This window comes from Rousettus aegyptiacus, unplaced genomic scaffold (assembly GCF_014176215.1).
Source record: "Rousettus aegyptiacus isolate mRouAeg1 unplaced genomic scaffold, mRouAeg1.p scaffold_m13_p_15, whole genome shotgun sequence".
NCBI lineage: Eukaryota > Metazoa > Chordata > Mammalia > Chiroptera > Pteropodidae > Rousettus > Rousettus aegyptiacus.
The window spans coordinates 19,453,336-19,466,798 of record NW_023416290.1 but is presented as its reverse complement, the minus strand read 5'-3'; the positions used below and the strand labels follow the sequence as shown (position 1 = coordinate 19,466,798).

At 35.6% G+C, this 13,463-nt stretch overlaps 1 protein-coding gene across 3 annotated transcripts in view; it reads left to right on the top strand.

The window, feature by feature from the left end:
- RGS20 (regulator of G protein signaling 20) overlaps positions 1–13,463 on the top strand; it is a 59,240-nt gene that overhangs the window by 40,874 nt on the left and 4,903 nt on the right. For 2 of the 3 annotated variants that reach the window (XM_036232847.1, XM_036232848.1), the window contains exons 3-4: positions 8,226–8,309; positions 12,972–13,206. In XM_036232847.1, coding sequence (XP_036088740.1) covers positions 8,226–8,309; positions 12,972–13,206 — 319 coding nt within the window. Of the gene's footprint in view, positions 1–8,225; positions 9,902–12,971; positions 13,207–13,463 lie in introns of those variants that run through there. The other variant, XM_016146075.2, reaches the window with a different exon arrangement.

Below are 13,463 nucleotides of genomic sequence, written 5' to 3'. Positions count from 1 at the left end.
GAGGAGGAGGAGGAGGAGGAAGAGGAGGAGGAGGAGGAAGAGGAAGAGGAAGAGGAAGGAAGAGGAAGAGGAAGGAGGAGGAAGAGGAGGAGGAAGAGGAAGGAGGAGGAAGAGGAAGAGGAAGAAGGAAGAGGAGGAAGAGGAAGAAGGAGGAGGAGGAAGAGGAAGAGGAAGAGGAAGAGGAAGAAGTAGCAGCAGCTACATCCGAACCCTTGAGGGACTGATATTCAAATCCCTGAAATCAGGCCGACATATGTCAAACAACTAACAAACAATTGAAGGCAGTTGATGAATGAATATTACTACTTGGGCATAAATGGTGCCTAGATGTTTAGAAAGCAGTGAACTCATAGCACTCTGGTTGGGCATAGAGGCTTCATCAGGGAGTTAGAATTTAAGATGGCTTTTAAAAGTTATGGTTGAGAAATAGAAAGAGCCTGGATTTTATCCTCTACTGCTTTGCTTTGTTAATTCGTTTTTTGTTTTTGAGGAAAGGGAAATGTCAAAATATATGCTTAACAGGGAGGAAAAAAAATTAAAATTTGGGCTAACTTACTGGTAGAGTAATGATTATGTATTTCCTCTACCAGTAAGTTCATAAAGCATCATTGACCATTTGAGTCACAGTTAAGGGTCTGGAGAAATGTATGTAATTCACACTTAGAAATTATAGGAACATTAAATTGTGTTTCTGAAACTGTGCTCTGAAAAGTGCTTAGTGCCAGCCAAATGTGTGCATAACTTTAGGCAATTAAATTATTGAAAATTTATGTAGGCTTGACGACAAGTTGGACCAAGACCTCACTATCCAGTGAAGAAGGATATTGTAACTGATCAAGAACAGAGACACAACTGGGCAGTGGGAGTGGAGGTTGAAAATGAAATGTCTGGGAAAGTTTGGTCTGCTCCCACTTGACTTGGGCCAGTGTTAATTTCCAAGAAGTCCCAGTCTGGAGAATGGGATCCAGCAATACAATACTTCGAGGACTAAAGGAATCATGATGCTGGGTGGTGTGTCCACTTGGGACAGAGCCCAGACAGTAAGTGGGAATGTGGGAGAGACAGGGCTAACAAGAGGAATTCAAGGTGAGACTTCAGCTTAAGTAGGAATTTAGAAGACTAGGTTAGAAATTGGAGCAGAGGCACATGTTGATACACCCTACACACATGGGTATCTAGGACTCACCCTAAGCCGGGAGCCTATACACCAGTTATGAAGAGACTAGGCCTCTGTCTACTCTTTTACCTTGTTAATCAGTCTCAGTGAGATGATTAGAGATGATTGTCTGAGAGCTGTGCAAAGATATCCTAGTGCAGGTGAGACTCCCAGATGGCATTTACTCTGTCCCCTCTTCCTTCTCTACTGTCTTAGGAGGGCAGAAGAGTCTGAGATGGTGGCCTGAACAATGTATGGCATAAGGTGGTGGTAGGTCTTAGAATGGGCTTCCCCTACTAGCACCAACTGGGGTGAATAAAATATAAATCTGTACCTAGATGTCATCATCAGAGCCACCACTTACGTAGCATGTGTCACATGTGTGTATGAGAGACTATAGCAGTATCTTCAAAGTCCTAGAGAAAAGTAACTTTAAATTTAGTCAAACTATAATTCAAGGGTATGGATAAAGTTTGACATTTTCGGACATACAAAGGCCAAGAAAGTTGGACCTTTAGACCCTCCCTAAAAGAACTAAGAAAGAATGTACTTCAGGAAAAAAATAAGTGAACCCAGAAGGTAGTTTTGGGAAATAAATAACAATGATGGACATAAGAGGGAAAAAATATAGCTATAAAACTCGGTATTTAATTTTGTGTTAAAAAGTATAAAGCCAAAGCTGTAAACAAATAATCTCATGTTAATGATAGATAAAGCAATATCTATCAGACTTTCTTTGAAAAAAAATTTCAAGAACATTCTCTTTCAAAATTAATATTATTCATGATTAGTCAGAAATACAATATATAGTTTCCACATCAATGGAAGACGACAAAAGAGATATAGAAAACTTTGTCAGCATATGACAAAAGTGGCTTTAGCCAAAGAGAGAATGAACTAGTCTATAAATAGCAAGGTATTTGGTATTAGGATGACTAGCTCATCCCAGTTGCCCAGAACTGTCTTGGCTTTAGCACCAGTGTTCATAAGAATTACAGCAAAATCTGTAAAAGAAGAAAAATCATAAATCTAACTACATTAAAATATGAAAATGTATTTAATAAGAGATATAAAACATATTACACACAAAGGCTGTACATGAATATTCATGGCCACATGATTCACACCAGCCAAAAAGTAGGAACAACCTAAATGTCCATCAACTGATGAATGAAACAAAATGTGGAACATCCAACTGCGGAATAGTAATCAGCCATAAAAGGCAGGAAGTACTGAAACTGCTGAAATGTGGATGAACCTTGAAAACATTATTGTAAGTGCAAGAAGTCAGACACTAAAAGACTGCATATTTTATGTTTCGATTTTATAAAATATCCAGAATAGGTAAACTCATAGAAGGTAGATTAGTGATTGCCGGGGGATGAGGGAAACGGGAGTGAGTGTGAATATATAGTTTCTTTTTGGAGTGATGAAATGTTCTAAAATCATAGTGATGTTTGCACAACTGTATAACTATACCAAAAACCATTGACTTTTACCATTTAAATTATGAGTTGTATGGTGTGTGAATTGTATCTTAATAAAGCTGTTTTTTAAAATGGGTTTAACAAAAGATATAAGAAATAAAATGAACAGATAAAACATACTGGGAGAAGATAGTTACAAAGCATTTAACAATTCAGATCTAGAATATATCAAGAACTTCAGGAGATTAATAAGAAAATAATGACCAAAAGAAAAGTTAGATAATCTACTTCTACTAACAAGGATCAGATATATGAAAGTTTCATACCTTTCTAAATATTATGCCATACCCTAGAAAAACTTCTTGCACACATGCAAAAGGAGACAAGTGTGAGAGGATTCACTGCAGCATTAATCCGATTGAGGAAAAATTGAAAATGTCTCCAAAGTTCAGGAACAAGAGAATGGATAAATACGTCATGGTATAGTTATACAACGCGATAATACCGCACAGCATTTAAATTCATGTGCCAGAGGGAAGAAAAATTCTAAAGCAATGCATATTGAATAATAACATTTTTACGAAATTTGAAAATATCTGTGTGTATTTACATATTTATACATCTGTAGAGACCAACTAACTATAAATGGTAATGATAAACAACAAATTAAAGATGATAGTTATCTCTTGGTTAGAGGGGAAATGGAATGGAAAAAAATATACAGCCAGAGATTTATCTATGTTGAGATTTATCTATGTTGATAATACATAGTAGAGCCAATTTTTAAGAAAGGTAAATGGCCATGCATTATCTAAATCCTTGTATTATCTATCTCAGAATTCTGCTTCATAGCCTTCTCATATTTCATTTTATAAAAGAAGTCATGTAGGTTCTTGATCTCTTGACAAACTTTTTTTTTCCTTTCTAGAAGATTGAATAGTTTTTTTTCCTTTTTAAAACTCAAAAATTTACCAAAATATATCTAACATGGGTCTTCTTTCACTGAATAATTCTTAAACATGGTGAGAAACGATTTGGGCTTCTATCAACATTTTCTTGTTCTACTGTAACAATAATAATTTAACTTGGATTTAAAATATTGACGCAAAATATATTATTCACTTTTTCAAGAACATATTGTCTCCTTAAATATTTCTACTTTTTAAAAAAATGAGGCATGGAAAAAATGTCAAAGCTTAAATAATTGCATTATTTGGTTCATAGCATAACTTCTAGTTCTCCTAGGAATCTTGTGTCAAGTTCATCCACCTTTCTCTCTTTGCTTTTTCATACCCGCCGTGTAGTAATGTTTTTTTGCTTAACAAAAGAAGCCAGGGAAGCCTGTGTTAACGCTTTTGCATAGAGAATACCATGCAGGTGCCTCTCAAGTTTTTGTTTTTGTTTTAAGAAACCATTATTTACTGAAACTTCGTAGACCTGGCTTCATGAAAGCAACATCACAGAAGAGTTGCTGCATTTCTAATGACTTTGCATTTGAGGAAAAATAGAGCTACGGAGTAGCTCTAGTAAGATAAAGCAAACTAGTAAGATACAGAAGCAATAGTAAGATAAAGCAAACTCATAATCAATGATAAAAATCCATTTTGATATTAAAGGGAAACTAAAAGCATTCTTGCTGAAATCAAGAACAAAGCAAGGATGGGGGAGAAAAAAATGGCATAGATGATAGAGGCTCTGTTCATCTCTCTGGAGACAAAATCACAGTTGTGACAGAAACAAGGAGTAACAGCAAAGAAAAATCACCTGGGATCTAGATGAAGAAGCCATACAACTACAGGGAAATCCAAGAAAGCACCCTGCAAGGCAGAAGTTAGGATGGAGCAAGGACGTGGGGCTGCCTGGTCCTGAGCGGCTGAGTGAATGGAGGCTGTGGCAGTCGCAGACGCCCCTTAAAGGGGCCTCATCCAGGAGCAGATTTATATGGTGACAGATCTGCTCACTCTAGCACTAGTGCCGATTTGGCTGTGCGCAGGGGGCACCAGGGACTTACAGGGAAACATTGTCAGAGTGAGGGCCTAAGCGAGACTCGCTCAATACAGAAGTACCAGTGGTATCCATTGTTCCCTTTTGAGCCCTACTTCTCCCAGTGCACAGACACAGTGCTGCCATAGCCCTGACATCATCAAACTGGATAACAAAGGTTGCTCTGCCCAGAGGATTCCCTGAAACCCCACCTCCCCCAACTTGAGGCCCCACCCAAGCTACATCCTGGTATATCCTCAGTGAGTCAGGTGCTCCTTGCCAAGACTCACACTGGTGGAAGCAGCTGGCCTCGGTTTTTGTTGTGGCCTTTTGAGGCAACTATAAGCACAGCATCTGTGGATTGTTTGCTGAATCTTAACATGTGGATCCGCAGGGGTAGAAGCTTGGGCTGAGTTTGGCCTATAGCTGAACCCCTCTCAGGACTGTGCCACTGGACACCTACTTCACAAATCCACACTAATGAGACTGACAGACTTAGAAGCTTTGCTTAGTACATAGAAACAGACACACAAAGGCAGCCAAAATGGGAAGACAAAGAAGCAGAAACTATATGACAGAACAGAAATCCAGATATAATGGAGTCAAGTAATCTAACAGATGCAGAGTTCAAAACACTAGTTATAAAGATGCTCAACTTTTTGGAAATGTAGAGAACTCCAACAAAGAGATAAAAATAGAAATGGAAATTATAAAAGGGAACCAGTCTGATACGAAGAACACAGTATCTGAGATGAGAAGTGTATTAAATGGAATAAACAAAGGAATACACAAAGTGAATAAAGAAGAGGATCATATGCCCTATCTAGAGGAAAGGAAAGCAAATCAGGACACTCAATTGGAATAGCAAGAAAAAAGATGCCAAGACTATAAAAATAATTTAAGGAGAATATGGGACACTATTAAGGCTCCAAGTATTCGTTTGATCAGTGTAACTAATGAAAATCAAGATGTCGAACAGCTGTTTGAAGAAATAATGATGGAAATCTTCCCTAACCTGGTGAAAGAAATGGACATAAAACCCCAGGAAGCTCAGAGGATTCCAAAAATCAGAGATCTAAAGAGGCCCACACCAAGACACATCATAATCAAAATGCCAAAGGTTAAATATAAAGAATATTAAAAGCAGCAAGAGAAAAACAAATAATTACACATAAGGGAACACCCATATGACTGACAGCTGATTTCTCAAAAGGAACTATGCAGGACAAGAAGGGATGGACAAAAAATATTCTACAGGATGATGGCTCAGGTTGTACAACCAAGAATAATTTGTCCAGCAAAGCTATCGTGTAGAGTTGAAGGACAGATAAAGAGCTTCCCAGACAAAAATAAACTAAAGGAATTTATCACCACCAAGACAGTATTACAGGAAATGTTGGAGGGACTTCTTTAAGAAGAAAAAACATGTATCAAAAATAGGAAGAAAGGATAAACAACTACATTCCTATCAATAAGTACCTTAAATGGAAAATAATTAAGTGCTGCAACCAAAAGATAGAGTGGCTGAAAGGATAAGAAAACAAGACCCCTACATATGAAAAGGAAGAGAATGGAAAAAGATATTGCTTTCATGAACCTAGAAGGTATTTAAGTCAAACAGAGAAAGATAAACACTATATGATTTCACTTATATGGGGAATTTAAGGAATAAAATGAACAAACTAATCAAAAACAGACTCAAAAATACAGTGGACAATTTGGTGATGGACAGAGGGTGTTTGGGGGTCTGGGAGAATAAGGTGAAGGGTTAAAGAAGTACAAATTTGGAGCCGATGGACAGTCATGGGGATGGGGAGCATGGCATAGGGAATGCAATGACCGCTAATACACTGGCTAGGTGGAGGGTCAGGGGAGGGAGGGAGCAACTGGGGGGATCATTTTACTAACTATATAATGTCTAACCAATATACCGTATACTTGAAACTAATTAAAATTTAAAAACTAAAAAAATTTTTTAAAAAAGAACAAAGTATGGGTGTCTGTGATCTTTCCTACTATTTAACATTGTACTGTAGGTATCCATCAATGCACGTAGGCAAGAGAAGATGACTTGAGGTCTAAGAATTGGAAAACAAGGAATAGTGTCCCTGTTTGCAGATGATATGAGAGTATACCTGGAAATCTCAAGAGAATTATGGTTAACCTGATGCGAACACAAAAGAATTCAATAAGATATAAAATTAGCATAAAAATAAGCCTTCAGAAAGTAAAAATTGAAAAGACAAACCAATTTAAAAATGGGCAAAGGATGTGATTATACAAGTCTCTAAAGATGTACAAATACCTAATAAATACATGAAAAAATGCTCAATGTCATTAGTCATTAGCAAAATGCAAGTCAAAACCATAGGGAGATACTACTTCATATCCACTTAAATAGCTAGAATAAAAAATATAGACAATAAACAAGTGTTGACAAGGATGTAGAAAAATTGGATCCCTCCAAAATTGCTCATAGGAGTGTAAAATGGGACAGCTGCTTTGGAAAACAATTTGGGACTGAATTTCCATATGAAAACAGTTCTGCTCTTGGGTGTCTAACCTAAAGAAATAAAAACAGACATCCACACAAAAACTTGTACATGACTGTTCATAGACAAATTATTTTATTCTAATTAGCCAAAAACTGTAAACAACCTAAATATTCATCAGCTGGTAAATGGATAACAAGTTTTGGTCTATCCATACAATGGAATATTATTAAGCTGTGAAAAGGAATGAAGTACTGATACATGCTACAACATATATGAACCTTGAAAACATCATACCAAGTGGACAAAGCTAGCCCCAAAAGACCACATATTGTATAATTCAGAGTAGGCAAATCTATAGAGACAGGAAGTAAATGCATGTATGCTTGTGGAGAAGAGATATAGGGAGTAATGTGGAGTGACTGCGAACAGCGATGAGCTTCTTTTCATAGTGATAAAAATGTTCTAAAATTAGATAGTAATGATAGTTGTACAACTTTGTAATTATGCTTAAAACCACTTAATTGTACACTTTAAACAGGTAACTTTATGCTGTGTATAACTAGTTAGAAGATGAGATAGAAATAAAAATTCCATTTATAATAACAACAAAAATACTTGGAATAAATTTAGAAAGAAATGTACAAAATATATAATGAAACTTAACCTCTCAAAAGGTATAGTAGATTTTTATTGTACACTTTCTTAGTTCTCTCTAATACTTTTGTATGTGTGTCTATAAATATATATATAAAACTTCTATTTTGACTGCAAAGTCTGGAGAATATATACTACTTTTCAAGGTGCTAGAAATGAAATGAAATAAAAATTTGAAAAATGAAAAATAAATGAAAACCCAAAATATCCTAATAATCTTCCCCTTTTACTACTTTCTGATGGACATGATTTTACAAAAACGATTATTCTAAATGTATACTCTCTCTCAATTAGTGTAGATCATAATATTATAAATATGATTTATTTTGCTAATACTTTGTTGTCATACTTTTGATTTTCTTAAGAAAACCAATCAGGGTCTTTTTTTTTTTTCAGGAAAAGAAAGAAGTTCTACTTGGTAATCTGGAGTTCTTTTTAGAATATTTATAAAAAAGCTTTTTTCTATATAGAATGATCTCAACTGATATGTAAATGTCTTATTTTGTGCAGTCTCGCGGTTAGAAACCAAGAACAGAGACTCAGGAGGACTTCTGATGAACTCAGAAGAGATGACCTTCCAATCTGTGAAGAAAGGTAAATCTCATTTGTTTAGCTCACTAAATTGATAGAAATGCTTTCCTTGTGGGGTAGGGGCAGGGGATTATGTTTCAGTGAACATAGTTTCTCTAACTGCAATTAAATAACACCAATCATAATGTGGCATCACATTTTCACTCTATAGATTTCCCTTTAATTCATTGTGCGACAAAGAGAAAAATCAGTTCCATTATTAATTTAATCCCTGCTAATCACAAATATAAATTCATGAAACATGACATTATTTTATTTTTATATGTGTGTTTTTAAAATAAAAGACCGTAATGAAACAAACATGTAGTTTTCAGGAAAGTTTTAAAAATTCATTTTTTCCTTAACTGTTAACTTTACTTCCATTAATATATTATTTTTTAAATTTAAGTAAATTACTTTCCATAATTCCAAATTTTAAAATTGTCTTTTTTCCCACCTGTAGTATATCAATGGATTTACTTTCACTTACCTATTCTTATACCTTTCCTTGGTATTATGCCTATGTAATTGCAAATGCTAAACAAATATCCTAAAAGCATTGATCAAATAAGGTCTTGTATTATAGTGCTTATTTTTAATGGAAAAAAGCAAATAGTCTAAAAGATTATTAAATGTTTTGCTCCATTCTTTATCTTCTTTATTCTTACCTATATTTTTCAAAGTCTAGGAAGCACATTAAAATCTTCCACAACTTGAGTTTGTTAAAAATAGCTTTTATCTTATATATTCCAGTATATTGTATTCTGTACCAAAGCTTTTAGGCTGTTCTATCTGAAACCAGAATGTCTATATCTGGCTCTACCTATCCTGCCAGCAGGACCTCGGGACCTTGGGCACTTTACTTAGTAGCTGCATTATGCCTCCTAATTCCTTATGTGTAAAATGAGGATAATCATAGTGTGTTGTGGTGAAGCCAAAGAAAGGTTGTTGTGAATATTAAATAATACCAGTAAAGCACTGAGAATGGAGCCTGGAAAGAGGCAAGCATTCAATATATATTGGCCGTTATTAGTTCTCAGTCCTATCCAGTGATATAAAAGGACTCTTTGTTCAATTTAATTCCTGTTGCTTCCGATTCTACTTCAATATTAATATTATTCTTATTCGCATTTGCGTCATGTATCTTTACATGTCTATTTGTCTTTAATTTTTGGTAATACTTTGTATGTTTCCCAGTGTTGGATTTTGGCCCAGTTTGAGTCTTTGTGTCTAAATAGATAATTAGAATCCAATTATGTTGGGCCCGTTATTTTGATGATTACTAATATGTTTAATCTTCTAGCATATTCTTTGATAGTCTGCTTGTAATACCACCTAATTATCTCCTTAATTTTTTTTCTTTTCTGTTTTGTCTTTTTGCTGTATGAACTGTGATTTTTTTGCTCTGAGGTTCTTCAGTACTATGAAAAGTATATGCTCTTATTTTTTTTTTAAATGTACTAATGATTTTATCTTTAAGTTTTTCAAAATCATTCTTTAATATATATTTCTTAAACTGACAGGAGTGAAGAGAGATATCTTTTAAATCCTCACATGTAAGGAACATAATTTAGCATACTTTACTAAGCCTCACCAATTAACCTTTCTAAAAAGAATCCAGGATTTTTACATAGATTACTTTGTTATTATTTTTATTTATTTTTTAAATTTATTTTTAAATTTTTTTCATTTATTTTTTTAATTGAAGAAATGATTTAAAAGTTTTCCCCCATCTACCTCTCCTCTCCCCCCTCCCCTCTTCCCCTTCCTCCCGCCTCTCTTCCCCCTCCCCTCTCCCCTCTGGTAACCACTAGTCCATTGTCCATGTCCATGAGTCTCTGTTTGTTTGTCCTGTTCGTTTGTTGCTTTTAGGTTTATATTCCACATATAAGTGTTATCATTTTCAACTTTTTCTGTCTGGCTTATTTAGCTTATTATTTTTAAATTCTCTTTTAAACATCTTTCAAAACTAAGTTTCTAGTTAACTAGAAAATTAATTTTCTATTTTATATTTTCACACAGAATACTTTCTTCATGAAGAAAATTTAAATACCCACTATAAAAACAAAAATCCAAGTAATAGAAAATTTTTACAATAAAACTCAATCTTCCTCTTATTCTAGACCTCATTCCAATCTCCAGATATACAAACTGCCATCAATAGTTTCTTTTTATATCCTCAAAGGGATTGTCTGTGGATTCAGTTGTAACGAAATGGAATCCATCTTACACACTGAATCTCTTTTTGAAACTGAACTTGAAACTATTGTTTAGACATCTAGGTTTGATTGTTTTCTCTGCCAACTATTCTCTTTCTACAAGCCACTTTCTCTGGTCTTGAGCTTTTCATTTATGTTGCACTGCTGGGTCAGTTGTAATCCATCTTCAAGATATGATTTCAAGAAAAGGACATAGAATTTACATTGTGAATCTCTCCATGAGTGTTTTTTTCTATGATATTCATGTAATTAGGACAAGTTACCTACATAGCATATTTTGGGTATACATGCTTTACCCTCAAAACTAATTAGAGATCTTTGGGCCTTGTGTCTTAGTGGATAATCTGAGGGACTTTCCAACACCGAATAACTGATTTTGCATAAGTCTCAAAGTTTTTGCAGTGCTGCGCTCACCGAAAGTAAGAAAACAAACCGAATAAAAAGTAAGCAAAACACTGAGTAGGGACTGCTAACCACAGGAAAGAAGAGTTTTCTCCAAGGGCAATTGCAGAGTGGGGTCGAGGCAAGGTGTTAAAACAGTCTCTCTGATTAGTCCTGATCCGTGAAGGGAGCTGAAGTTGTCCTGGGTCAGTAACACCTCTGAGATCTCACAAGGGGCAAACAAACATCTTCTCTGGAGGAAAAGAAACATCCTCAATTTCAACTCATAGTTTCCCAAAGATAGAGAAAAACTAGAAGTTATGAAATTAAAAGGAAACCACCCACCCCAAATGAGAGTCAGTAGAAACAACACTTAGATTTAGAGCCCAAGGGCGTAAAGATGTTATTAAAGTATCTGTAATGAAATATAAAATAATGGTTTCTAAAATATTTAAGCTAATTAAATATGGAATCACAGAACTAAGTAAGCAGAATTCAACTCTCCAATATATCCAGGACTGTGAAGTTGTGCTGTAGTTTTGCAAGATGTTACCGTGGGGAAAACTGGGCACATGGTACATGAGATCTCTCTGTATTATTTTTTCTTAATTTTTTGAATATTATTTTCTGGAGACCAGAAGTCCAAACTCAAGGTGTCAGCAGGACTGTGCTCTCTGATGGCTCAAGGGGACAATCCTTCCTCGCTGCTTCTAGCTTCTCTGGTAGTTGCCAGCAATCTTTGGTATTCCTCAGCCCGTAGATATTTCATGCCAGTCACTTGACAGTATTTTCCATCTGTCTTCATGATGTCTTCCCCCTGTGTCTGTCTCTGTGTGTCCAAATTCCCCTTTTGTAAGAACACCAGTCACATTGGGTTAGGGCTCACCCTAATGAACTCAATGTGATTACATCTGCAAAGACCCTCTTTCCAAATAAGCTCACGTCCTGAAGTGCTGAGGACTTCAACATGTCTTTTTTAGTTTAACTCTTATCACCTTCCTATGAAACAGTGGATCCAATTGGTTTTGCAGATTAGTTCCATGAGACATTTTAGGAATTGGTCATTCCAAGTTGTACAAGTCTTGTCTAACTACCCAGATGTCTAAGAGGCCAGTATAATAGCGATACCAAAACCAGATGAGGACAGTACAAAAATGGAAAATTAGTTATGAATCCTGTTCAGGAACTATGGCCATGTACAGCAACATGGGTGAATGAATCTTAGACAATGTTAGGTGAAAAAAGGAAGCTGCAAAAGACAACATATAATAAGCCATTTTTATAAAGTTAAGAAAAAACAACTAAAGAACATATTCTTCAGGGATACATACATACTAAAAACTATGAAAAATAAGAGTAAGGGAAAAGAAAGAATGAGGATCATTAATTATTAAACAGACCATGTTTTCTGACCTTGATATAATTATAAATATAAATTAAAAAATCAACTAAAATGGAAAGTCCAAAGTCAAGAATAGTGGTTCCCTCAGTGACAGGGGAGTTGAGAGAGCCATGCGCAGACGTAAGCACAGCTGTTGGTGACGGCCTGGTTCTTAAGGAAAATGGTGAATTCTTAAGTGCTCGTTTTTGTTGGCACCCTTCATAACCTGCAGTTTTACAATTTATGTTCTTTTCTCTTTCTCTTTAAAATTCTCTTTCGCATTTAAAAAAAATACTGAGTGGACACTGCCCCATTGCTCTTCTGGAAGTCACTGTGGTTAGGGCTGACAGGTCTGTCACGTGACTAGGGAGTTCATGCTTAGATGGTCATAGGATTTCTCTTTTATAATTTAAAAACTGCCAGGATGTGCCTAAATGTGAACAAGTACCTTCTCAGCAGTTATTCTGGCAATTGTGTTTATAGGCATTTTGGTAGTAGCCATGCAATCCAGCCGGACAATTTGAAAGTACCAAATTCATGTTTTTATTAAAGGCTTAAAGAAATGAGAACAGCTCTTTCCCTTCCTAAAAGGGCCTGTGTGCACATTGTCACTCTCAGAGAGGAAAAAGATAGGTTTCTAGTGATGAAATTCAAATTAACCAATAACATAACTCCCTTTGGCCCTTTCTTTCTGTCTCCACGAAGCCCAACTCCTACTCTGGAAGAAGTCAGAGCCTGGGCACAGTCATTCGACAAGTTAATGCTCACTCCAGCAGGAAGGAATGCTTTCCGTGAATTCCTCCGAACAGAATTCAGTGAAGAAAATATGCTTTTCTGGATGGCCTGTGAGGAACTGAAAAAAGAAGTTAATAAAAACATTATTGAAGAGAAAGCGAGGATAATATATGAAGACTACATTTCTATTCTTTCTCCTAAAGAGGTATGTACCTACTGAAGGGTTTTCCCCCAGAAAGCCAAAGGGTTAAAATTAACCCCTTCCGTTTGGCCACCTGGCACAGATACAGCTACTCCAAAATATAGAAAACAACTCCACCCACTATTCATAGTACAGGTGACCCTTGAACAACACTGATTTGAACTGTGCAGGTTCACTTACATGCAAATTTTTTTCAGTAAACACAGTATACTACTGTAAATGTATTTTCTCTTTAAGAATATAGTATGTAATACATATAA